The sequence below is a fragment of the Podarcis melisellensis genome (assembly GCF_964234715.1).
Source record: "Podarcis melisellensis genome assembly, chromosome: 7".
In the NCBI taxonomy this organism is placed as follows: Eukaryota; Metazoa; Chordata; class Lepidosauria; order Squamata; family Lacertidae; genus Podarcis; species Podarcis melisellensis.
Genome location: NC_138539.1, coordinates 79,212,296 through 79,240,124, shown reverse-complemented (window position 1 = coordinate 79,240,124; position 27,829 = coordinate 79,212,296). Strand labels below are relative to the sequence as shown.

Here is a 27,829-nt window from a genome sequence, read left to right as displayed (position 1 = left end):
TCCTGAATGACAGGTTCCAAACATGTGAAAGACTGTCTCCATCTCGACCAATACTCTTGGGTGTTAAGATATGCACAGGGGGTTCTATTGGTAGTTCTGAGACACCATCAGAAGTGTAGGGCATGGCGGTCCAGAAGAGGGCTGTATCTGTGGAACTCCCTCTCCACAGTGGCGCTTCACTGTACAGCTTTCACTATATGCTGAAGACACGCTTCTTTACCCTGGACTTTGACATCCAAGGTATATTGTTTTGTGGGACCCGCCTCTTTTGCTGAATGAACAGCATCTGAAAGTAATCACTATGTAATAATCCACAAATAGTGCAAATCTCTCTGTTGCAGTTTGTGCAAGAAGTGTGTGATTGTTGTGAACAGCTGAGCTGTGCCACAGTACAATACCCAAGGCCCAGAGTTCAAACAACACTCCCACAACAATATTTAATATGAATGCTGTTGTAACCTTACTGAACCCAAGGGAACATACTGTTTTATATATACAATAAAAAAATAGATTGTTACTCTGAAAACACAGTTCACTTCTTTTAAGTAATGTTCAGTGCATGGTACAAAATATATGCTTTATAAATTATAAATAGCAAATATAAACAAAGGAAGAAAGAAGTAGGCATTTTGCAGGCGCGTTATACCTTTTAAGACTATTAGCAACAGCTAAAATAAACTGCTTGCTGTTCATGAAATTTCTGCTGGATCCTGCTTCTTGCCTGCCAATAATATTAATGTCAAAACATCCAAGCATTCTTATAAAATACAGTCTTTTAAATGTTTGATCATCAAGAATGTTTGCAGAGCTTGTTATTAAATGGGATCTTTGATGATAGGAATATTATTTGTCTGTAAGAGATCATGTAGGCATGAGTAATATTGGGTTCATTTAACTATTGCAGTATATTAGTGTCTTCCTTGACAGCATTTACGGAGTTCCAAGCACCCTCCCATTTAATTACCAGTCAAGGCCAGTTCTATTTAGGTGGAGAGAGAGAACCAGAAGAGCAGCTTTCAGACTAATAATAGCAGATCAGCATTTTGCCACATTTATATTCACCGCTGCTTGCTCATTTCAGAAGCTCCAGAAACCATGGAACATTATTATGCTATACTTTCTATAGACACAGGAGATGGAAAGTCCTGGTTAAAGGAACCATGTAGTCTGACAAGCCATACTGAAGAGATGTTATTATATTTGCTATTTTACAGAGGATGGAATGAATCCAGAACTAAGTGAATGGCAGAAGTAGTACCTTACATCTGTTCTGTGCACCCCAACATATTAGCTACCTTACAAGGGAAACAACTATTATATAATTTCCATGGTCCTCCCTGACTGCTCGCCCTAAAGCTTTTACTACTGGCATAAATAGATACGTCTACTTACAAATGTTGTTGACTTTCAAAAGTACTATTGTGTTTTTGTTTTTTAATTCACCGGATGCACACCTCAATCAATAGTACAGAAGGGAGTGAGGCCAACTGGGTTGTGTCAGAGATGAAGTGGAATTTCATAATGCCAGTGGATAATTTAAGAAGTGCAGTAATTAGTTGCACACGGAGTTCCCTGTACAGGCAATTGATACATCTAAAGTCTAAGAGGGCAGAACTGAGGCTAAGGATCCCCTACTGGTGGAGCCACTGCACAAAGCACATTGCTCTTTGCATTCTTTCAAGTTTTATTGAAAATCAATACATATTGCGAATCCCATCCATTTTAATGAAATCTGTATGGGAGAAGTTCCTGGTGAATTGTGCCCATATCATTAAGGATAATGAAAAAAGCTATCTAAGCTTCACTGAATGCAGGAGTAATTAGACTTCCAAATTTATTTAATGATGCTTGGCATCATACTGCAAAAAGAACATGTGCATCTTGGAACATGGAAATCCCTTCAGTGAAAGAACTGATGCTGCCTGAGGCTTTGTTGTTCCTTCATCATCTATACTTCAAACTTAGGAGTGCAGATAAAACACCATGAGAATGACAAAACATAACAAATATATTTCTTTAGAATGTAAACAGGCTTCCAAAATACTCACCTGCTAACTGCTTTTTTTGGCACACCCTGACTATAATGCTAAAACAAATTTCCATTGATAGCAGATCTTAATATAAACTAGTTAATCTCAACACTTAAACCTGAAGCATATGAATCACAATAAAGGCAGCACCTCTGAGCACATGCAGAGTGATTTTCATCTCTGAGTAATCACAGCCACATGACACATATCTGGGATTAGTGAAGGATTTTCAGGTTAAATGTTTTGAATTCTATCTCAAGATTCAGCTCAAGCACATTCCACACTACAAATTAAGCATATCTAAAAGGCTACTTAGATCTAGTAATGGCTCCAGGGAGAAAACTCTTTTCTTCTCCTGCCACAATCTGCCAACACCACTATCAAATCTATCTATCTACTATCTACATCACTACACTATCTACATCAACCAATTTGTATGGTCCTAAAGAAAAATGGAAAGCACAACATGGAAGTTGTCTTTTACCCGGTCTCACTCCATGTCACAAAAAGTAGGACGTACAGTATGCTTTCAAAATAACTTTTGAGATTGCCTATATTGTTTCAAGACACACTGTTACAATGAAAACAGTAATTAAAGCAAACAGGGTATTTGGATACAACATTTCACTTCAAGTGAGGAGAAGCTGGCAAGTGTTTACTGTTTAAGGCAACACACATTTGCTGCTTTTCTTTTAGATTATTTTCCCTCTTCCCGGCTTTTCCTTGCTGTATTTTTTGCTATATTGTATTTTACCTTTTCTTCTTCACCAATTTATCCCTTGCTCCCTCTCCAGTGAATTTCCCTTGATAGCTTTGTTAGAGCACACAAAAATGACAGATTCAAACTAGTTTAAAATTGGTTTACTGTTACAGCTTATTCCAAAGAACCATGGGAACTGTGGTTGAGTGCAACACGGGGGCTCCTTTGATACAGAACAATCCTGTGGTGTTTACATAGTTTCCGTTGTGTTTAATGGGGTTAGGGATAGCCGACATGATGCTTTTCCATGTTTTGGAACCACAACTCCCATCATCCTTGACCAATGACCATGTTGGCAGGGGCTGATGGGAACTGTAATCCAACAGCAGTATAGAGCACACCAGGTTGCTTAAACATTGTTTCCAGGCAAGGCAATAATAAGTATTATAACATACTTATATAATAAGTATATAATATAATAAGGATATTAAGTATAAACTGACCATATCACAAAAGTACTGATCACACCAATAAATGATGGGTTATATTTGGCAGTAGCTCTGGGAAGTTGCTTGCAGGGAAGGAATTGTTACTTGCCCTGAACAAGCTGTACAAATAATTATTTGCAAGGATGATCTAAACTTACCCTGGAAATCCATTTATGTATATGTCTTCCTTACAGCGTTTTAATATGGTTATGAAAATACTAAAATTCTTGAATTTAAAATACCTGCTCCCTTTCCCTTCACTCACAAGCAGCAGCAGGGAAAACAAGCAGGATTGAATCTATGTCAATTTGCAGAAAAACTTGCAAGAAAGAAAAGGTCCACTGGCAACAGACAAGCATCCAATAGAGAGTTCTAAATATAGATCACTCAAAGACAAGATGAATGGAACAGATCACAGGCATTTAAAACTATAATCCTATTAAATAGCTATGCTTGAAACTGCGACCTTGCAACCCTACAAAGGTCTTTACTCTGACGTATTTATTACATTGCTCCCTTTGAGAAAGGCCACCCTACTTCTGTGATTGTTGTTCTTCTTGGTATTACTTTTAAAAATGCCACGGAACCACTGCCTCCTTGGCGTAAACTCAATTGACTGTTGTCTCTGTATTGACTAGCTCGTGCGACTATTTCAAGGGATCTACTACTTTCAAACGTGGAATAGGCGATTCCAAGAAAGCAGTTTCCGTGTGATTACTTCTCAAACGCATCTTTCACTCTTAAAATATACCCCTAAAACGTGTATAAAATGTACTTGTGTCTCTTCATACAATGGATTTTTATTTTTTCCGCAGCGATGTTAACTCACAGCTCCGCCCCGCATAAGTTATGGGCTCCCGAATAGTTGCATTCAGCAACTGTAACAACTCCATTTATGTTTTAATTTACTATTCCCCACCCCGATTTTTCACACCCGCCGTCCAGAAAGTATGGGGACATCTGACGACGAGCCTGAGGAAACTTGGAGGTGGGGTCGTGTAAAACGTTAGCGAAGCCATGCATGTCTTCAAAACTACTGAACTAAGAAAAGGAGAAGAAGCCCGGCAGCAGATAAAGTTGAAGGTACTCAGGGAATTCAAATTACTCACCTGTCAATAGCAATTTTCTTCGCTGGTGCATAAACCCCCAACATGGACAGCTGCATGTAAATCGCTTTGCAAATGTGTCCCTGATGTCAACATGCTAAGCTGGAGCCTCAATCTTCTGGTGATCGGATTAAGAGTCACTGCCAGGAGTTTTCTAAACGTGTCGGTCGCTCTGTCTCTTCCCGCAGTCTTTCCCGGACCATATTTGGAACAAGATCTATCGCCGGAAATATTGCTTATTGTTGTGGTTTTTTCTCCAGCACCGCCCCCCTCCCTCGTTTTCGCGACAAGGGCTTACGAAAGAGTGGCTGGCCTTCCGAAAAGCAGCCGGCGGCGCGGAGAAATTTTGCTTTAGCTCATCGGACCGTTACAATAAAATTTCAGGAAATCGGATGGTCCCCGAGGGGAGGCTCTCCGTTCAGCTGCTCCCAGTTTTGCCCCGTGTGCGAACAAACTTCGGTTTCGCTTTATGGCGGGGAAAAAGCACCCTCCTGGTTGCAAAAGTCACCCTTTTTGGTAAAAGCGAGGAGCTTTGGAAACCTTTTCGGAGTATCGTGCTCGGTTGAAACAGGACAGCGTGAGAAGTGCTGCTTTTGGTTTCTTGCTGGAGATCAGCGAGCGCCTTGCCCAGAAAAGCAAGAGGAAAAGAAAGTTTGTTGCATTCTCGCTCGCCTCGGCGTTTTGCAGCCCCTCTTGGAAAGGAACGAGCCTGGGTTTTCCCGCTTTGCAACAGCGTCCGGAGCGGCCGCTCGTGTTTCCCCAAAACTTTCCACCGCCGTGTCACCCACGCGCATCAGGAAGCTGCGGCGGGAAAGGAGGTGGGGTGAGACGCTGCTCAGTCCCCCTGGGCAAGAAATGCCTTGTCATCCCAATGGCTAGGATAGCCTGGAGTCGCCAATAACTGGTTTTTCTTTTTAACCTGACAAAAATGCGGGAAGAAACCCCCAACTCTTTGCGCTTGGCTCAATAGAAGTCGAGGTAGGGCAAAAAGATGAGTGCAGTAGTATTTTTTGCATCTGAAGTGAGAGCATAGATTATGGGGCGGGGGAGCGTGATCCTCAGTGGATCCCTGCTTGATCTTGTCGCTCTGGTGCAAATTAAGTAGATTTGGGACCGAGAGACCTAGTTTTTCGTGTGCACCTGAAGAGGGGCTGTGTTGCATGTCAGGGCATTGCAGGCCCCTTTCTTTCCCCAAAAATACTTGCACTGGGTTTTGTGTTTTAGTAAAAAAAAAGAAGTGGGGGAGCTCCACGGAGTGTGAGGATGTTGTCCTTGGGGCCAAGGTTTGTTCTCTAGAGAGCTCAGCATTGGTGGCTTGTTCTCAGTATGCTCTTGCTCCCACTGTGAAAAGATACCTATCCATATTCTGCAAAGAATAATAAAAGGATTTGGATACTAGAGAACTCAGCTTTGCCCCACGCTGCGCATCCCCTTTATTTTGGAAAAGAGAGGTGGCATTTCCCTCTCAAGACAGGGGTGCCTGTTGCAGCTCTTTATGCCGCAGGTCCCCAGCCCCTCTTCTTCCCTCCCTGGTCATCCCGCCGGGCCTTGCACGTCTGAACACGGATGCATGCGTGCAGGAGTCCTGGAGGCGCCTCAGGGGCGACCTTTTGCTCCCGAAGGTAAAAGCTCCCGAGGGAAATAAAGTCCAAACACCTCCCTCCGTGAAGGGAGGCGACGATGGTGCTCCTGTCTGGAGACGGCAAAGCGGCCGGGGAGGGCCGGAGTCCCGCCGCGGCAAAGCACCTGCCCGTGCCGCCCTCGGAGCCTGCAGGGCCGGGAGCCGCGGCGCCTGAGGGGAGCGTCGTCGTCGGCTCCAGCCCAGCTGCCGGGGCGGAGAGGTCGCGAAGGGGCAGCGAAGGCGATGGCGGCGGCGGCGCTGAGGGAGGAAGCGACGAGGACGAGGCTGGCGGCGACTACGAGGAGTACGAGGACTTCTCGGACCTCCCGGACACGCGCAGCATCGCTTCGGACGACTCCTTCTACCCGCCGCGGGCGGACGGCGACAGCGACGACGGCGACGACTGGTCTCTGGGAGAGTCGGACTCGTCGACGGGAAGCCCCGAGGCGCTCACCCTCTTCCGAGCTTGCTGCACCAACAACGCCGTGGCCTTGAGAGCCATCATCCGGCAGGGGCCCGAGGAGAAGGAGGCCAAGGAGACCGACCGCAACAAGAGGGTGAGCACCGGGGTGCAGGGGTTGGGGGAAGCGCCTCACGCGACGCGCGCCCGGAGCGCGAGGAAAAAGGCGGGAAAGTAGGCCTCAAAGGGCTCCCTCAGCTCTCGCGCCAAACGCCTCAGTTCACCTCAGGCAGCCCACTTGTCCCTGTGTCCTCCTCCTCCTCTTCTTCTATTATTATTATTATTATTATTATTATTACTATTATTATTATTATTATTCCTCCTCCTCAATTTCTGAGCTTAGGCCACACCACGCTGTGTATGCCCCAGTGGCGTAGCGTGGGGGGTGCAGGGGGGGGCGGTCGCACCAGGCGCAACATCTGGGGGTTAGGGGGCGCAAATCCATGGGTTAGCGGGTGCAAATTACTTGCCTTGCCCCGGGTGCTGACAACCCATGCTACGCCACTGGGCATATGGGTCACTTGGCCCGGGCCTCTGATTCCAAAAGGGGCCTCCGCCTGCATATTCACAATTATTTATATATATTTATAAGACTTCAGTTATCCCCAGGGTAAAAAAAAAGGGGGGCACATTACAGTGGTACCTCAGGTTACATACGCTACAGGTTACAGACTCCACTAACCCAGAAATAGTGCTTCAGGTTAAGAACTTTGCTTCAGGATGAGAACAGAAATTGTGCTCCTGTGGCGTGGCGGCAGCAGGAGGCCCCATTAGCTAAAGTGGTGCTTCAGGTTAAGAACAGTTTCAGGTTAAGAACAGACCTCCAGAACGAATTAAGTACTTAAGCCGAGGTACCACTGTATCTACCTGGCCCGGGCCTCTGCAAGGCCCTGCTTCTGGGCCCCTATCGTGTAGCCAACCCATGGTTCAAAATCAAACTGTAGTTTAGGCAGGCCTGCCTTTGGTCTTTTATAATGTGCCCCAGTCACAGAGGTGCAGATCACAAGTAAAAGCTGCAACTGGCAAGGCCTAGCCTTCCTTTGTCCTCTTAGCTGCCTGAGTCCCAAGTCCCAATGCTCTCTCCCAAGGACAGACCATTTCTTTCCTGTCCGTAGTGTCCAGCCCCAGAATCTCCTTCTGGGCTCCGTTTCCACCCATCAGTCCACTTGTCATGTTCCCTCACACACATTTTGCTAATGCAGAACAGATTTGTGGGGTCGTGACCATCCCCACGTTGCTGCTGGTGCAGGTGCACTGGGCAGACTGTAATAAATGCCTCTTCAAATGCATAGACTAGAGAGCCTTTACTTGCTTTAAATGCATGGAGGAGAGTTTTCTGTTTTGCATTTCTTTTAGCTGCCTTGTCTCCTCTGTGCCTATTTCCTCTCCCTCCCTCAACATAGCTTACTCAAATATGAGCAAGGTCAAGATTTTGCTGTAAACTGCTCTGAGGTTTTTCCCCTCCTTAAAAAGTACAAAGCAGTATAGAAAGGAAGCGAAGAATAACATTTGTTTTCACCGTCCCATTTCTCTTTTCTCCCAGTTTACTCGTTCTCTGCACCCGTTTTTCAACCTTTAGTCTCTCTGTCCCTTATATTCTCTGAACACTAGGACCTCTTCCCAATCCTTAGCTCCTCTATGAGGCTGTAATCCCAGACAAATCGACAGCTTTCCCTTACTTGCAAAGCTACTGTAGACTTTATTTCCCTAAGTTCTATCTATGGCATTCCACCAGCTCAACCAGTCTCCTTCAGAAGTTTTACTACCACACGGGCAATACAGTATAGATGGGGTAAGTAGAAAGCACCACGAGGTGATCTTTTTTAAAATCTTAAACAGTTTCATGGATTCAGTATACATTGCTTTACTTTTTACATGTTATGATTATCATGAAAAGGCTTTTTCGGACAGCTTCCACTGAGGCTGTAATAATGTCTAGTATTAGTCCCTGATTTGTACATCCTCACCCCAAAGACCATCAATAAAGGGTGTCACACCTACATCATATTTTGCCAAATTTTGCCAAATACTTTGCACTGTTTTCTTGTAACTTTATTTACCATATTTTTCACCCCATAGGGCGCACCGGCCCATAAGGCGCACCTAGTTTTTTGGGGGGAAAATAAAGAAAAAATATTCCCCCCCCAAGGCGCGAGGCTGGGGCGGGGGAAGCCCGAGCTTCCCCCGACCCCAGCCCCCAGACCAGGCTGCTCTCCGCAAGCCGTGGGAGCCCTCCCGCGGCTTGCGCAGAGGTACCCGAAGCCCCGGAGCGACTGCTCAGCGCGCCAGGGCTTCGGGGTGCAGGCAGCTCTGCGCAAGCCGTGGGAGCCCGGCAGGAACTCCCGCGGGCTCCCACGGCTTGTGGATAGCTTCCTGAAGCCTGGAGAGCGAGAGGGGTTGGTGCACCCCTCTTGCTCTCCAGGCTTCAGCGAAAGCCTGCATTCGCCTCATAGGACGCACACACATTTCCCCTTCATTTTTGGAGGGGGAAAAGTGCGTCCTATAGGGCGAAAAATACGATACCCACTTCCTTGCCTTTGATGCTTGAAATTCTGAATGGACAGCTCCTAGTGCTGGGGCTTGAAATGCAGTGGGATATCATCCCACTTTTAGACAGACGTATCATCATCTCAGTTCTTTTCAGGTGGAAAATAGTTGGGCCTAATCTCCTACTGCCTTTTTACCCTACTATGACACGTCTCACTTCCTTCAAAACTATCTCACTTTTCCCTCCCGCTTTGAAATAACTTTCAAAAACATCCCATATCCTATTTTCTTTTGCTTTGAAAATATCCCTCTTTCTTCAGAAACGTTGTTCTTCTCTTTCTTTTCCCCACTTTGGACACTGTATGTGTTTCTATGCAGATACTATCTTCCACTGCTGGTGATGCTGTTCAGATGATGAAGTAGCAAGTAAAACAGAAGTAAAAGGGATAATTTCCAGTAATCTCCACATGTTAAACATAATATGTAGATTGGCCCTTACAATGTAGGAGATGCTTTAATAATTGAAACAACTGATATTTATCACATAAATGGATTCCCTGATTTGATAAAGTTTGGCCTGAATACACCTGCTGTTTTACACTAACGGCTAGCTAAGAAGTTCAGTTTGACTTGCTAGTGGTGATCATGCTTCTAAGATAACGTATGAAGTGAACACCTTGATTCCCTAGCCTTTTGTGGTCAATCTTATGTGCCATCAGTAATGAAATGTTTCTCAAATATTTTCCACATAAAATTGATAAGGTGCCATTTTCCTCTAATCTGTAGTTGCTTTAGTACACAAAAAAATCAATAGGCAAACTGGGCTACAGTAGATTAAGATACCATGCTTCACACCTAGTTGAACAGGTAAAGGTGTATGTATGTGTGCACGTGCAACAGAGATTTCACACCTTTTAGACTAGTTTGTAATCCTCCGCCCTGGATGATGAGTATACTATAGAGGGATGTGTTCATGGGTATATAATACATGTTATAGTATCCCTGTCTATTCTTTTCCTATACACTCATCAAGGATTATGTTGACAAAGGGAGGGAATGCAACTACAAAAGTCCCCAGCCGCCACCACCAGTCCTTACCATCATTTATTAAAAGACTTTCCACACCACCATTACTGCCAAGGAAATTTTTGTTCTACTGTATTGATATCTGTACATGTCCTCAGATACTCACTCCATCTCCACCCGCAGCCTATGCATTAAATAACTTCAGGTGTTGTGCTCTATTCATGCAGAAGTCCTATCAGAGACTCCTGGCAGCACTTTCTAAGTGTTCCTATAATATGTATTCTTGTAGTAGCAGCCAGTGGAGCTGCACTGCTCTTCCGCCTTCCCAATCCCACATATCTATGCCTCATATTAAGAGAGGGAGAGGCAAGGCAGTGGTTTGATGGGTTCTGGGGCCAAGGGCAGATCTAATCCAATATTCCTGCACTGCACTCGTGCCAAGCTCCTGCTACCTTGCTCCTCTCTCTCTTGGTAAGTGATAGCAACACACATCATTGGAAAAATAGGACTGCAGGTTTTGTTACAGTTATGAGTACACATTTTTATATATGAACTATTGCAGGACTTTTCAAACTTTTTGTCCCCAGAGCCCAACTGAGACAGCTAAAAATTACTGAGGCCCACCAGTCACAAAAGGATGGTGCAGGGACAGTCAGTCCCAAGATGAAGCAGAGTTTGACATACTCAGCTTGCATTTAAGGACATAATTTTCTACTGATATCTAATTCGTCTTTAGAAATTGCTAAATCCTTTGCTACAGCATTTTCCTAGTGGCAAGGAGTACCATAGCTCAGACTTCCACAACTTAAATGCAGACATTTGCTGTGGAGATATTGTGACTCAGCCTGGCAGAATTTACTAGAAGCTCTAAGGAAAAAAAAATTATTTTATATTTTTCCCTTCCCACACTCATATGTCCCTCAACCATTTTTACCCATCTCCTATAATATATTCTCCCATTCTCCTTTCACACTCAGGTTGTACTTTATTCCATTCTCCCCACAACTAGCCAGTTTCTTTCAGCCTTCCTCCCTGGTACTTTAAATTCACATCTTCCTTCTATAACAGCTTTCCTTTCTTACCCTCCGTTTCCATTCTCTGTTTGATAAAGATGATTATATTAACCTTTTATCTCATTTTTTCACCTCCTCTGGCCCTTTCCTCTCAGAAGAAGACGACCTTCTTTTCCCCAGAACAACTCTGTTTCTTGGCCACCTTTACTCAGTGGTCAAGGAGTCACCAGTGCTGGCACTGGTCCAGCCAAAAGACTGGCAAGACTAGGGAGCGGGGAAGGCGGGCAAGGAGGCCATGGGCAGACTGTGATAAAGAGGCCCACCTCAAAGTCACCCAAGGCCCTTTTGAGAGACACAGAACTATGACATATGTATATCATGAACATGGACGTTTTATTGTTTTGTTTCAAATGCTGTAAACTACTCTGTTTTTGTTATGTACTGAGTTGAATAGGATCCAAACTGCAGCAGCCTGATTGGTCCTAGAACAATAGGCTCCAAAAGGCAGCAGTCTGATTGGTCCTAGAACAATAGGATTCAGAATGCAGCAGTCTGATTGGTCCTAGAACAATGCAGCAGTATGATTGGTTGGCAGGAACCACCCAATCATGCTCCAGATAGAAGTGAATCCACAACCTGATTGGCTTACAGTAGAATTCCGGAATTAGCCAATCATGTGCAGCCCATTGTGTAAATAATGTATATAAAGCAGATACTTTGAGGGGACTTTCATTCATCCCTCCTCACCACTATGAGCTGAATAAAGAGCATGAAATCACTTTGCGACTCTGAGTATATTTCAGTTTTGGAAAAGGCAGTATAAAAATCTTGAAAATATAGAAGTACCTAAATATTATGGGTACAGTCCAGCCAGAGATTTCTGTGCCATTGATTTATTTGTGAGAATCAACTGTGCGCTTAACTGTCTTATCATTGAAATTAGTTGCACCCAAAATTGCTTACACTAGAATGGGATGTGACATATATGTGCATTCATGCATTTTGTGGGTACAGATGCAAGTTCATGCATAGAGGTAAGCATATACTTACGTGTATATTCTATTGCTAATCTAAAATAACAATGTCAGAAGGCTAGTAAGATGACTGGGTAAATTTAATAATTCATAAATAATTTAAATTTAAAAACTCTAATATTGCATCAACATTTTTAATACACGAGAAAATTAGTGCTGAAATATAGTTTTGCTTTTATACTCAGTACTTGTTTATAGTTTCCCCCCGATACTGGGGTCATTCATTTGAGCCTTTAATTTTTCCCATAGTAAATGGGAATAATTCACTTTTTGAATGGTGATGCTGTATGTTCTGTATTAAAACACACAGAGTTCTTGCTAGGCTTTTAAAAAAAACACATGAATGCTGAATTGTGAAGTTGCTTCAGCAGCCGGGTGCTAAACATAAGCCTATGAAGCAATACACTAGAGAGGAGCACAGAAATATCAGAATCTCATAGGTATACATTATTTTGCTCACTAACCAAGCAAACAAGAACCTATTGCAACCCATTATAAGCACACATTAAACAACAAGCTTGTCGTAGAAATGAGAGTTCATTCCAGCTATTGAACAAAACTATTGATGAAACAGGGTAGGATTTTCAAAAGGAATTAAATCTTTTGGAGAGCTTCAAAAATAAAGACCCTAGAATAAACAGAAAAGCTCTGTTGCATGCAACACTGATCTCTTTTTTTTTGTATGTTCCATCTGTACTGTTTAAGGTACTCCACATTGAATTATATAATCAAGACTATGTCTCATCTGCAATTCTATACTTGGGGAAATTGTCGTCGACTACTAAAACATGATCTAAAATAAGTAATAATAATAATAATAATAATAATAATAATAATAATAATAATAATAATAATTTAATATTAATGGCTGGGCTTCCCTTTCTTATCCTCCTTTTCCCCAGCCACTCTGGGTGGCTTCCAAAAGAATATTAAAATACATTTAATTGCTGGTAAATTGATTATAGCACTCATACTAAAAAACAAACCCCATACATTCCGAATAGAGGGTAAATAGAGACGGTTTTCTTAAGGATTTAGTTAAATTGACCAACATGCCCCTTTTGGGATTTTTTTTTTTAATTCATGTGGGCAAAGTCCAATAATAATGAAGAAGTATTCAGTATCATAGTAGACCAAGGATTGAAGTGCCTCATAAAAATACCCCCTAGAGGGCAAATTCACATAGTGATGTACATTACTTAGCCTACTGTTATACTTACCCTACTTCTCTTAGCAGTGAGAGAGGTTTCTTGGATATGGCAGTTACCTAGGCTTGTTTTCCTTTGTATAGTAGTCATTTGAGCCTTTTGGCCTATAATGATATTTGAATTTATTTGCAAAAATATAAGTTGAACACAGCTGGAGACAAATAGCTGAAACATTACAGCACCAAAATCTGTTGCCCTATATCAGATCTCCAGAGAGTCAGCCAATACCCCCCAAATGTTTATTTAGCTGACAAAAACCCAAGGCAGCACTCCCTCCCTTTCTCTGTCACTCTACAATTCAAAAATAGCAAATTAAGTAGGTAGGGAAAATATGCCTTTCTATCCCACTTAGAAATTTTGGGGAAGCAACCACCTAGCAATCTCCCTAGCAAAATATGTACCTGAAAACATGTCACCAAAGACTGGGAATTTTCAGCATCTTCAAAGCCTTCTCTTATCTAGACCTCAGATTTTACAACCCCATCATCTAGTATGCCCAATACTAGTAGTGATTAAACTCCCCTTGGCTTCATTTCTCTCATTGGGTTCAGCAAAGCAAACTATTACTCCCAAAATGGAAATTAGCTTCTTCTTCCCTGAGCCCAATTCTGAAATTCAGATCCCATCATGTTTCTGTGATGCAATCAGTGAGAGCCTCACTTTATTAAACCCTAGGTATCCTGAGAGATCCTGCCCTGCCACACCTTAACTTCCCACTAGCCCAATTATGGTGAAGAAGCCATTCTGTGGAGCCTCCCTCCTTTCCTTGGACCTTGAACTCTGCAGAAAGTGTGTATCAGGTAATTTCCAGGGAACTCCATTGTCCATGTTACAGAAACACCCTTTAAATCTATGTTTACTGGGATACTGACTGCTGTTGCAGTTACATAGGCACCAGATAAGATGATAGGTCCACAGTGATACCTCCTTACTGTTGCTGAGAAGAGAAGTAATGCTGGAACAGAGTTCAGGGGGCTCACAGGGGATTGGGGGATTAATGGGGTATTAAAGTCCCTACCAAGCTCTGTTGGTCCAAATTTTGGAACTGGGCTTGTGAAAAAAACAAGCTATTCTCCAGTTTGGGGGATAATACCTCAATTTGCCAGGCCAAGTTCTGAACTGCATGAATACTTACAGTATATGCAAAGGTTTAGATGATTAAACAAACAACCAATTTTGCTTAGAAAAAGAATGCATTTACACAAGGATATTCATCTCCCAATAAATGCAAATTTAAATGAATGAAATCTGAAATAGCTCTCAGAGATCAAATACCACAGAGAGAATTTTCCCATTACCCCAAGGACCTTTCAGATGGTGGCAGGACACACTGCACAGTGGTAATCATCAAGTGTTGATAATTCATTGATAAAACATCAATATGTGTTTTCCCCCTCTAGTCTAAAATTTTACATAATCAATATTTTATACCATCCCAGGAGTAGAGATATGTCATAAAGTACCCAAATGTGGACAGGAATTAGACTAGTTTTTCCCAATTGTGTTGTCTCCCAAGCAAGAAGTGATAATTATATTCTATAGTTGGATTATCTAGACTCATAATAGTTTATTCTGAGGTTCTCTCCACTTCACCTAGAGCTTTTTATCTGCATTACCCTTGGGAAATTTTGCTGTCTTGTTTCACATGTCACACTTTTTTTGACTGGCATTAACTTGCTCCAGCAGAACACATTGTTTAAAAAATAGCTAGCTCTTGTTCTCACTGTCATAGCTGACCTATTTTTGTAGAATATAATGGAAACAACAGTGTACAGTAACAATATTCAATATGTGACACACTGTTAATGTAGATTTTGCATTAAATTGGCATTTTCTTTTAAAGACCAAACATTTAAGAGATTTTTGCAACGTTTACTCCACGTCATAATAAAGAATAATTAAGAACCATATGGAGATTAGAGCTGCACATTTTATGTTGTCACATCTGGGTGCAAATTAGTAATTATATCGATTGTTAAAACCACAATGTGGAAAGATTCATTTTTTCAAGTTATTTTGTTTTTTCTCATGGGAAACAATTCAAAACTACTCTGTGAAAATCAGACTTATTCTGTTTTCTTTGCAAATTCCCCCCATTTCTAAGTTCTTTGAAGTTCAGATGCACTTTGTGGGGAAGAGCCAAAATGTATTCAATCATATTATGTGCTGCAGATGAACCTTCATTGTGGCATGCTAGATTTTTTGTTTATGTACCATACAATGCCTCCTATTTAATTATACCCATGACTGAAGTCTCTGAGGTCTCCATGTGAATGAAAAGCTGAAAGCCGTGTATGATGATAGGTGTCTTTAGGGATGCAGGATTTATGTGAGTAAAATTGTATTTAAATAAGTAGGAGTTCTGACTGCATTTGTACTGCAGAATTCGGCTTCTAAAATTTTGGCTTGCTGTAGGATTGCAATAAACACCTTGTGAAGCAATTAGGTTGCACATCATTTTTTTAAGTAGTTGCTGGAAGACACTGAAATTAGTGTTTAAAAGAGTAAAATAAAATAGTGTTTAAAAGAAATATATGAAAATAAATCCTGACAGAATCCTCAGCAATATAAAATGCATAGTTTAGTACTTAATAGCCTGGTCCTCTACATCTGCTATCAGTGCTATCAGTGTTTTTTGCCACTGGAAATGAAGCAGCATCCTATGCTTAGTTCAAAGTAGCATCATTGTACTTAAGAGAAAAATAAAAGAATTTGTAAACATTTCCACTTTTGGTAATTGTGTCGGTCATGCTGTTATAGCAAGAGTAGTCAGTGTTGGGTCCCCATGATATTACTTGGATAAATAAAACAAGCACAGGGTATTATGTCCACTATGTACATAGGTTTCAATGTGTCTTTCTGTGCAAAATTCTAGCATTTTCCTTCTTAGAGTAGGAGTAGCCAAAGTATGGCAGTTTCCAGGCAAAAAATGTCATGTCAAAACAGTCTTTGCTTTGCTGCTTCCCCCGCTAAATGCTGGAATCAAGAAAACACGAGATGAATAATTGGCAGAATCACTGTCTGTGGGAATTGAAGGCTTGGCAGTACAGTAATGAGAAACTGCAGCAGCACATTCACTACCTAGGGATTGCTAAGGGAGGGAGAACTGTGATGGAGGACTGGGACGGCTATGAGCAGAGGAAAGGAGCTATGGGTAGTGACTATGCAAAGGGAGATCCAGTGGCAGAAGCTGTGGGGGTGTGGAAATGGTTGAGGTAGATGCTGTAGCAACAGAGCCTGTGGTTTTCACCTTAATAATACTTTAGCCTTAGGAGAACCTTTGCCTGTTACTGTTGAGTTAGTCATAACATTCAGAATTAACATATCCATATATGTGAGCGTTGGGATCACCTGCTAAAATTATTATTTAAGTCTTGGGCAATATATTTTGCACCATAAGGAACAGTCCTGTTTTATGTTTAAAATATCATTCCCAAAGTCCAGTGGACTGCTTTTCCTTACAGTAGCTCCCGACAGTTCAGTAAACATATTTTTGTGTACATCTGACACAGATGTATCTCAGATGTATCATTGAAAAGATACTGATATGGGAGTTAAAAATCATGCGATTAAAAAACCATTAATGACTTATTTTTACTATTCTCACTGCCCATGTACACAGTGGACAAATACCCAAGAGGAAGAAAATTGTTTTTTGGTTTTTTTAAGAAAACCAATATGAACAGATTCATCCATCCCTGTGTACAAGAGTCCAAAGGAACTCTTCCACCAGAACCTCATTTATTTAGACACTGCCAGTGTACCCTTCTTGTTACTCTTATGAGAGTGAACAGTTATCCCTGGATGGAGTTGCTTATCATTTCAGGCTCTTACAGGGATATCTCTTGTAGGCTTGCTGAATTTTTTTCTGCAAGAAGGTTAAACTGGATTCCTTTCAGCTCTCTAAGCGACTATTCCAGAATTGGCCATCCAAGAATTAAAGTAACCTCCTTTGCGTGGGAAAAATAGGTGGTGCAATGGGTCCCACAAGCCCAAAGAGACTTACAGGGCCTTTTTCTTTTCCTCTGGTCATAAGTTTTACTGCTCTGGGTTTCTCTCAATGAGTTGTAATAATTAGTTGAGTTGTTTAGTAGATGTCTGGTAGGTGCTGCTGTTCTCACACAGACATTCTCCACCTGCAGCTTTCTACACTCAGAGTTTTCCAAACTGTGTGTCATGACACGTTAGTGTGTAGGTCGCAGTGTGTATGTGTGTTGTGTGAATGCTCCCCACGGTCCTCCTGGGGCTGGAAAGGGGTTAGTTTAACCTCTGGTTTGTTAGTAAAATTGGATTACTGTGTCATGAAATGATGCATGTCTAAAAAGTGTGCCACCAACATGAAAAGTTTGGAAAGCTCTGCTCTATGGTCTACTGTTTTAAGCTTGCATAGAGTCAAATGACCTGTTCAAAAATATGATACAGTGTTGCCCTCGGGAAGGGTGATTATGCTACTTAGAAAGAGTGTTTTAGGTGCAAATGTTGCCCACCTCCCTCAGTAAAGCTAATAGGGAAGGCTAAGCTAGAACCATCTCCCTAAGAAACTAGCTATTAGCTGATAATATTTTAATGTGGGAGAGCATTCAAATACAGATTCCCACCCCTATCTGCAAAATGAAGTAGTAAATCAGAGTAGGGCTATACTACACATCTCTAAACTTATTATCCAGCTCTTCATCTAATATAGTGTTTCTTAAACTTGGGTCTCCTGCTGATTTTCGATTATAACTCCCACCATCCCTAGATAGCAAGACCAGTGGTTAGGGATGATGGGAATTGTAGTCTGAAAACAGCTGGAGACCCAAGTTTGGGAAACACTGATGTAAAAGATTCAAAGTTCATGTAACATTCAGAATAGCCACATTCCTTAAATTGAATGGAGAGCTCACAGAGATAGAGAACCTTTTGCACATTTATGCATGTTGTTCCATTACCGAGCCACAATTCTGGCCTTGCCTATTCAGTGATTGGCAGTATTTTAAATAAACATTTCAGTAAATTTTGCTTAAACCATATCTTAAAGTAGGAGCTCTGTCCATTAGTAATATCATTCACAGGATAATAATCAGAACAATGTAAGATAATATAGTGATTCGGAAATTCGTACCTCTTTAAGAAATACATACAGCAGATTACCAAGATCTGAAACTAAGAATGCAGTTTTATAGCAAAATTGTGATGTTGCATGTGTGTTTTATGATTTGAAAAAGCAGTGTTAAGAGATGCAAAAACATTTCAATATTTACATTTTTTCTGTAACCCTTAACAGTTTTATATTGTATTTTGGATTGTTTTATTTTGACTGCTATTGAGATGACAATACTACCATTATGCCAAAAAGGATAGGATAAGTATGGTGTTTTCAAAAAGAATGTTTATATAAATATAACTAAATATAGAGATTTGTGAAGAAATTATAATTTGTTTCTGTACCACTGGCAAATAAATAGACCACAGGCAATAATTCAGGGTCAGTGATGAACTTAAATTGAAAAAAGGGGACAAAAATTCTCAGTTTAAACTGTACAAAATTAATTGCAGCAATTCTTATACACAACACTGGGTTTAATAAATACTTCTGTACACTAGCTTCTCCAGTGTTATCAGCTTTGGCAATTCCCACCAACTGCTGTAGGCTGGGGGAGCTCTTGGATCTATTCCCCATCAAAAAAGTGGCAACCATCTGCTGGGTGAGGTGCATACTTGTATATATCTTTTAAGCTTTGTTTACTAAATATAAATCAAATAAACATGCAAAATCATATCTCCATTGATTTTAGGGCAGTGGATTGTAACCCCTGTGTAAGTGAGGAGACGCTTGTATATGTGTTCTTAGAAGTAAGCCCCACCCTAAGTAAATTTAAAAATGTTACACATTAATACCTGATTTTGAATACTGGAATTCAATTTTATTTATAAATTAACATAAATCAATGTCTTTTGATGAACTGTAATCTTGCTGGCATGATCAGTTTTGCTGATTAGCTACAAAGTGGATGAAATAAAGTCTTAATTTAGGCAGCCCATACTAGAAAAAATATTATTCCTTTTCGTGTTCATATTAGAAACACTGATGACTTTCATAAAAGCATTAAAGTGTTTTCTGGATAATACATGAAACAAAGTGAGTGCATTCAAATTAACTCTGAAAACTGATTTTAAAAGGATTAAAGAGGACTCTCATGCATACTTTGCCTTCTCCATCAAAGTAGTTCTTGAAGAGATGGGTTAGTTTAGAGTCTCTGTAAGGGACCATCTTATTGGTCCCTTAAGTTTGATTCTCTCACAGAGCTTCAACACAGGTTCTCAGCATCATTAGGGACTGATTAATATTCCGTGCTTCCCGTAGTCTGTTCCCTTCCGCTTTGGTTCTGTTTGTTTTCCCACTCCCTGCCCTGTTAACCAAATATAACTGGCTCAAGGTTATCAGCTCTCTGTCCTGTAGAACATTATCCCCACTAGCATCAAGTGGCCCCTGCGGGCCAGTTTGATCAGGAACACACTATGGGAACAGCTGGATTCATGATTGAGTTGAGTGTTTGCAATGTGCCTCTTCTTTTGGCCTCTCCAGAAGACTTTAAAAGCTTCCTCCGTGGATTTGACTCCCACCTCCGTGCATCCTGCAATGTACATGTTGTGCTTCTGATCCTTGTGGAAATTTTTGGACTGGGGAAGTTTTGGTTTGATGGGGTTGAAGGGGCCTTCATCCAAAAGGTCATAGATGTAGTTGTTATAGATCTCAATGTTGGAAACAAACACACTGTAAACATTATCTTCATCAACTTCTTCTACTTTGCAGTTGACTTGGACATTGATCATATCAGTTATTTCAGGGTCAATTTGCCACCTGTTGCTAGATGGAGTTTTTGGAGTCTGAAAAGCTTCTAGTTTCTGACGTTCAAGTAAAGCATCAACATCACACTGCACCTCAAGCCCATTCTTATCATCCAGCTTGTACACATATTGTTTGGCCTGCAGAGATCCTATGCTGTTGAAGATCATGTCTAAGCAGCAAGGAAGCAGGCCACTGCCACCAGGAGAACCAGTCATGGTGTGAGTTTTCCCACTCCCAGTGACACCGTATGTAAAAGGGAGACCATTTCCCCCATGAATCAGATCATCCACTAGAGGTTTAGCAACGTCAAACACATGTCTCTGAGCCCCGCCAACATTAAAAACCTCTTTGAACGAATATTGAACCTCCTTATACATGCTCCCCATTGCGGAAAATTCGGTATCCATCTGGTGGGTGAACCTTGACTGTTGTAGTATTGATCACTTTTATGCAGCATTCTTGGTCTGGCACACTGACTGGGCGCAGCCTGCAATATACCCCAAAGGGTCCTTCAAACTTTTCCTGCATCCATTTTTCTGCCCAGGCTTCCTTTAGGTTTTGGTTTTCGCAGCCGCCTTCATCCCACCGAGGCCGCCCCACTCATCCTTCCTTTTCTCCCTCTCGCTGTCCTCTTGATGAAGGTTCGGTTTGAACGTTCCCTCCCTTCTCTGGTTTTCCTGAGATTGTATAAATCTTTCAGATCATGTGTGTGATTCAAGAGGAGTTGTTTTTAAAGTAGTTGATGCACAACAATATAGCAGCCTGAGTCAAGATGCTTATACTGTCAAACTGAAAGAAGTGCAGGAAACGATATTCCCACCTTGAGTTGTGAGCTGGCTTTAGCATGAAGATCCTGGCCTGTATTGAGCCCAAGTTCCTCATTACATTTTAACTGGAACCAGGAACATTTTAACAAACCAGGAAAATGAAACAAGATCATATTCAGATTTATGAAACTTCAAACAATCATCCAAACCAGGCTACTGTGTTTGTTTGTTTTTTAATTTTACCCTCATGTGTGCTGGTAACACCTCCCCTCCCTCAATCAGTGGGTCTGCACAGGTGTAACTAAAGCTTGATTTTGGACTGTGTTCTGTCTGTGAAAATCTCATACTTAATCCTCTGTAATCTAAATCTTTGCTAAAAATAGATTTTGGAGGAATAGAGTAGTGGTTGCTTCTACATGCAGATGACAGGAAATGGCATTATCTGCTAAGATGGCTGATATGGTGATTAGGTTTAGCATTAGCATAAGTTTAAAGAATTCCTTCCAAAATTTGTATGAGAATATACAGTTTGGCAGAAACTCTTGGGCTACAAAAATAAATTGCGTTTCTTAGGGAAAGTGACATCACATACAACAAAATTTATGTGCAAGGACATGTTCACTTTTGCTTCTCACAGGTATGTTAAAAATGCCTATCTTAACAGAAAGCGTCTGTTGAAGGTGAAGTGGAATGTTTTTTGGCCAGGTGCAACTAGGTGGCTTATACTCCTTTAACCAATCTCAGCAGATTCAAGGCCAGTAGGAAATGCTGTCATGGAAACGTCACTTGCAGCTGTAGGCTATTTGCCTTTTTTTTTTGCACTATTTATAATTTTATTTGTATGCTGCCCTTTCCATAGTTAAAACCATGCACAAGGCGGTTTACAACATGAACAAAATTACATAATTACAAACATAACAAAAGTCATCATAAAAATAAATAAAACATCAACATGATTTCCACATTCATGATAAGATCTAAAATAAAGATACAAAGAATAATTTAAATAACAGCAACAATGCCCTCCTCCCAACCAAACCCTCTAAACAGTACCCCACTTTAATGGATTTTAGAAGCAAATACAAAGCCTTAAAAAAGCTAAATTGTGTGATATAATATTTAGTGACCCGGCTGCTCTTTAGTGATGTGGATTTTCTAGAAAAAAATTAACTGAAACATTTTCTCAGGGGGAAACTGCATATTAGACTGATTTACCTATGGAAATTTGTATCAGATTTTGTTTTGTTTTGTTTGCAGTGGAAAATTGTGTGATGTCCTAGGGAATGATCTAATTTACCACGTTTATTTAGTAAATTAAACTAAGGATGTACCCCATGTTAATTTATTGTTCCAATACAGCTCAAATGTAAGGACAGTGACCTGGATTCAGTTAACCTATTGTGCTAGCAGAAACCAGCACAAAGGCTTCTGCTAGTGCAATGGGGCTTTCCTCCCATGTGCCCCTGCACTTCCTTCAAATCTGCTCTGCTTCTTTGAAATATCTTTTTAAAAATGTAAATTTGGAAGTGAGGATTCTGTATCCAGAAACAGGCTTCCAAACATGGATTCTATCTCTGCATTGAGAATCATGCACACATAGCATATGTAGGGAGAGCATTGGGTGTGCACTGCATGACAGTTACACATTCACAGGCAAATAGTCCACGATGGCGATACTTTGCATGACAGCCACAGGCAATATACTTGGAAATACTTGTAGCTGGAAAGCACAAGAGGGGAGAGTGCTCTTATGCTCAGGTCCTGCTTTCAGGTTGCCCACTGTGAGACTAGGATGCGGGACTATATTGCCCACTGACCTAATCCAGCAGGGCTATTCTTACGTTCATATTAATTTCTCAGCAAAGAGAAACCATAGTGCTTAGCTAAGCTACCATAAATTACTGTCATAAATAGTACCTAATGTGCACGGTGGATTAAATGTCCCCTATCAATTAAATGTATATAGTTGCATTCCTGAGAGTTACAGTAATCAGCAAATATATTCTTAGTGCTTAGTGCAAGTAGAAGTAGTTGGGTAGAACCGTTTCAGGGATGAAACTAAAATGTTACAGAACTTCCATTATACTACAGCTCTTCCCTTCTGGGACCTATTTCTGTCTCCTGCCTTTGCTTACATGAGATAAGTGGAACAGAGCAGTGGATTATCCAATACCTTCTTCTAAATGCATCTGAGGGAAGGAAGATAATTATTTAGGAGGTAACAGCATCACAGCAAGATATTACTGCTCCACATTTCAGGCATAATCTATGGGGAATGGTATTTTGTGCAGCTCCCATTTATTTTAGAAGTGTTTGCGCAAGAGAATTTCCCCATGATTGTGCCCTTCATCTCATTTAGCAATTTGCTTAGGGCTATGAGTTCACAGTGGGACGCGGGCGGCACTGTGGGTTAAACCACTGAGCCTCTTGGGCTTGCTGATCAGAAGGTCGGCGTTTCGAATCCCCGCGACAGGGTGAGCTCCTGTTGCTCAGTCCCTGCTCCTGCCAACCTAGCAGTCTGAAAGCACACCAGTACAAGTAGATAAATAGGTAAACTCTGGTGGGAAGGTAAACGGCGTTTCCGTGCACTGCTCTGGTTCGCCAGAAGCGGCTTAGTCATGCTGGCCACATGACCCGGAAGCTGTACACTGGCTCCCTTGGCCAGTAAAGCGAGATGAGTGCCACAACCCCAGAGTCATCTGTGACTGGACCTAATGGTCAGGGGTCCCTTTACCTTTATGAGTTCACAAGTAGCCTCTGTATTTTAGCCTCAGCTCTCTGAGGCTACACCTATTTTTATAGGGCTCTTCTGAGGACTATTATCAAAATATAGGACATGTAGTGCTAGTACTATATAATCATTGTCATAATAATCACTAGCTCTCAAGAAATTAGCAAAAATTGTCTAGTCATGAGGAAATGCTGCAAACTACCCCCAGAATCAAACACATAGTTCAACCAGCTTTGGCGGAATTGCAGTCTCTCCTTCCCACATTTCTATTGCAGCCCTGACTTTGTGACTATCTAAATGTAGAAGCTCTTTAGTTATGTGACTTTCTCTCTTCCTTAGGAAGCCCAAACACAGAATTATTCAGAAAAAGTGTAGAGAGGCTGTGGCGGGGGGTGGGGGGACGGACACATGGGACCAGTTACACTTTCATGAGCTAGACACTTATAGATCTGCCTCCTCGTACTGCTTTATCCTGTCCTTGACTGGGTGCTTTGTTTTCTGCACATTTTGTTGCATTGTTTTATTGAATAGTTTCCACAGTTTTTTTATTAATTTAATCTTACGCACTTATATATTTGTTAGCTGCTTCCATGGAGCAGGAAATCTACATTTTAAATGTTAGAAGTAGATTAGAAATAATAATAATGCATTCTGATTTGTTCACTTGGTTCCACTGCTAAGTGTTTAGTTTACATTAATGCCCTCATGTAAAATAATAAAATGTGAAATAAGATTTGGAGTTCAAAGTGCTTGAGCTTGCTTCCCTTTAACTACCACCTTATTTTTTATTTATAGACTGGCCTTATTGTTGCCTGTTACCAAGGGTTTGTGGATATTGTAATAGCCTTAGCACAATGCCCTCACATTGATGTAAACTGGCAGGACAATGAAGGAAACACGGCTCTAATTACAGCGGCCCAGGCAGGTAAGGAGGTTTGGTCCTCATTTCATTTTTTGTGTCCAACAGTTCATGATTGTAAATGCTTATTTATTGTGATTGCATTGAGCAAACAAATGCCAGGTTCCCCCCCCCCAACGTGAGTCTTTAGGCTAGCCCAGCAAGTATTGCTGCTCTGTCCTCTTCCGTACATTTCAGAGAAGCTTGTCCCTTTTAATGCAGCCCAGCACTATAATTAGTGACACTATTATTAATTTAATGCACACCAGGCTCTGCTTACTAGATTAAATCTTCTGGAAGTGATTAAAACTTTTCATGGGGAGAAGATGATGTACTCTCTATTACTTCTATTACTGTATACCATCAAAGCTACCATATTAGTGAAAAAAAGTGTCCACTTTTATTCCTGCCAAGTAGTAATAATATTACAAATGGGAGCTACAACAAAGTGTTGCAGTGTATCCATCCTCCTAATACTGTTGTTAAGGAAGTTATTCCATTAAAGAAGGGTATTCAACTTTGTTTTCTATTTCTCTTTTCTTGGTTTTCTATTTTTCTTTTCTAACCCCAAGCAGTTCTCTGAACCCTGAACATACTTTTTCCATTGCTGTGCTGACAAAAAAAGAATTTAAAATTGGCATTCAGACAAATACACAGAAGAGTCTAAGGCAACTGTGCTGCTGCAGCCTTAGAAAAAGAAGTAATGAGAGCATAGCAACACTTGGGCTGCAGATAAGCCTATCAGTGAAAACGTTTGATGAGCACAAAAGGGTGCCTAGCACAGCTTCCCTGCTCTGAACCCTCTCTTTCTTCAGCCCCCCAAGATCATGTTATGTCCTGCATACAAAAGCTTTCCTATTCAATTCAGTGAAAGAGTGCAACAAATATTAGGTTGAGCACAGATGCTTTAAAATATTATTTTGCAATAAAAACCAGGAATGTAATCATGTTCAATTCATCATACTGTGCAATACAGAATTGGCAAAAGAATGAAGTATGAAGCTTTGAAATGATAAATTCTGGGAAAATTCATTTTAGTTACATTATTTAAGAGTTGCTTAGAATTATAAACTAAATATAGTTTGTGCTAAAATTATTAAATTAATGACAACAGATTCTAATTATTGACAACCTATAGACAGTGTAATGAAAAATGTGTCATGTTGAATTTAATAAATATTTGGTGAAATGCAAGCATGGCAGTTACTTCCTTCTTGGGAATCACTGAATGCTGTTGTAAAAAAATATTAGAGCTGATACAGAATAATGATTCATAATTATTTTCTGGAATCCCATTACCAGAACATGTGTGTTTTAACTAAGCTATATTCATTTAAAAAAATGAAATGAAAAACTCTTACCTTATCTGATAATTGTTTTGTTTCATTTTAAATGCACTGTGTGGCTATAATTTTTCACTACAAAAGTATTTGTGTGTTTTCACAGCTGCCTTTATAGAAAACCAATGCCTGATACAGCTTTTTAACAAGAGTTAGGTGGTCTCAGATATTGTATAACCTGCTTTGGGTTGTGTCCACCCAGGATATATATCTGTCCTGTTAACGGATTAGATTTAAGGCTGCTCTTTTCTGACCTTTATATTTAATTATAATGAGCTCAGTATTAATCCAGAGTGTTGACATTGGCTTGATACTGTCTGCCAGTATCTGATACTGCTCCCTAAAGAAAATGAGGCTAAGTAGACCACAGGATATATAAGAAGTTTCCTATAATTGTATGGAGTTATTTTCCTCTTTTCTAAAGCTGAATGACATTGGCCTTGATCACATATCACTGCGTAAGCTGGGGCTAGGTCTGCATGCATGATCCAGTCCACCAAGCCTTCCAGAGTCACCTGCCAGCCCCCAACCCAATTTACTACGCTTGTTCCTGGGGGGGGGGGGGAACCCACCAAAGCACGGAGAGTCAAGCAAAGACTGTGGTAGTGTGGTAATCCTTCCTAAGTGGCTAGCCAGCCCCCAATTCAATTAACCACCAGTAAATTTGGGGCAAAACTAAACAAATCAAATCCCCTCAACCAGACAGAGTTCCATCCCACCCTGTGGTAACAGCCCTAACTCCTGTGTGGATCCAGAAATGACTACATATTACACAGAGTCCTCCACAGCCATTGTCCCTGAACGTGCTCCAAGCATGACTGGTGAGAGGGAGAATGTTCATGGACTTGCTAAGACATGTCAGTGTCACCTTGGAGGAAGGTTTTTTGTTTTTTTTAGGACTTCCTGCCTTTTCATGGTTGCTGCTGGGGAAGGTTGGTGCTGCTTCTTGCCAGGCATGGCTGTCTCTGGTTTGCAGAAGAACAAAAGCAAAAAGGATGATTTCTGTCTGCTTAATATTTGGGGTGAAGTGATTGTTGTGGCTAATCAGTGGTGAGAGGATCTGGAAAGGGACTCCTGAGAGAAAAGGCAGTGAGAGCGTCTGTAAAAGACAAGAAATGGAGAGACAGGCAAAGAGTGGAGAGAGAGAGAAGTGGAGATGTGCGTGTGTTACAGATGTTTCTCGGTAAGGGAAGGGAAGTCTGCAAAGAAGGGACTGGGACTGGGTTCTTGAGAAGCCATGCCCACTTTAGAAATGTGGCCTCTGACAGCTTTCCATTCAGGTAAGATTGCCCTTGGCTGAAAAAAGCTTTCCCATCCCTGCAGTAAGCCACAGTTGAGAGTTCTCACCATCTTTGTTGTTTGGTTCTAGAAACAAACTATGATCCCTAGCTTAACTGGGGACATAGTTTGTTTTGTTCAAATTAGCAATGACCAGGAAGCCAAGAACATCCCTTGACTTCATATTGTGGTTCATTTCTCCCATGTGGGAAAGTGAGAAAGATTGGCGCATTCACAGTAAACCTTTTTTTCAGGCATGATCTTGTTGCACTGTAGAGTTTAGTACTGGCAGAATTGGAGCTATGTTTTCACAATTGCCAAAATCCTATTATTAATTAATAGACATATATTTGAAACAGCCTTATAAAGAATGTATACATTTTAATTAAAGTTGCATTTATTTATAGATTTTTAAGAGATGATTCTTTTTTCAACATACCACTTTAAAATTTGAGGGTGGCCTGTCATTTCTTCTATTCCATTTCCATGTTACATCAATTGCTTCCCCCCTCTACCAGAATCCTAACATTGCTATTTTCTGTTGACTTCATTCTGCATCTCTGGTCTTAATACCACTGTTAAACTTTCTTGAAAACAGCACACAGTTACACATCCCTAGCACACATAATTTCAGGCTTACTGTTACCACCTTAAATTACAACTTAAAAAAGAAGAAGCTCCTGAACAGGCACCTAGAACACATTTGAATCCAGTATTGATGAAAGGAACACTTCAGCTGAGTCCACGTCCAGATCTGGCCTCCTACTTTTTCTTTGTTAACCAGCTACAGTTGCATAGGAGAGCCTTGCC

At 41.1% G+C, this 27,829-nt stretch overlaps 1 protein-coding gene and 1 pseudogene across 5 annotated transcripts in view; one reads left to right on the top strand and one right to left on the bottom strand.

Moving 5' to 3' along the window:
• Nucleotides 1–4,344: 4,344 nt before the first annotated feature.
• ANKRD33B (ankyrin repeat domain 33B) overlaps nt 4,345–27,829 on the top strand; it is a 35,497-nt gene continuing 12,012 nt past the window's right edge. For 3 of the 4 annotated variants that reach the window (XM_081920061.1, XM_081920060.1, XM_081920058.1), the window contains exons 1-2: nt 4,346–6,502; nt 24,299–24,428. In XM_081920061.1, coding sequence (XP_081776187.1) covers nt 6,005–6,502; nt 24,299–24,428 — 628 coding nt within the window. In that variant the 5' untranslated portion in view covers nt 4,346–6,004. Of the gene's footprint in view, nt 6,503–24,298; nt 24,429–27,829 lie in introns of all 4 variants that reach the window. The other variant, XM_081920059.1, reaches the window with a different exon arrangement.
• LOC309373363 (kinesin-like protein KIF23 pseudogene) lies at nt 19,352–20,491 on the bottom strand (annotated as a pseudogene). The gene has a single exon. The product of its transcript is annotated as a kinesin-like protein KIF23 pseudogene (transcript).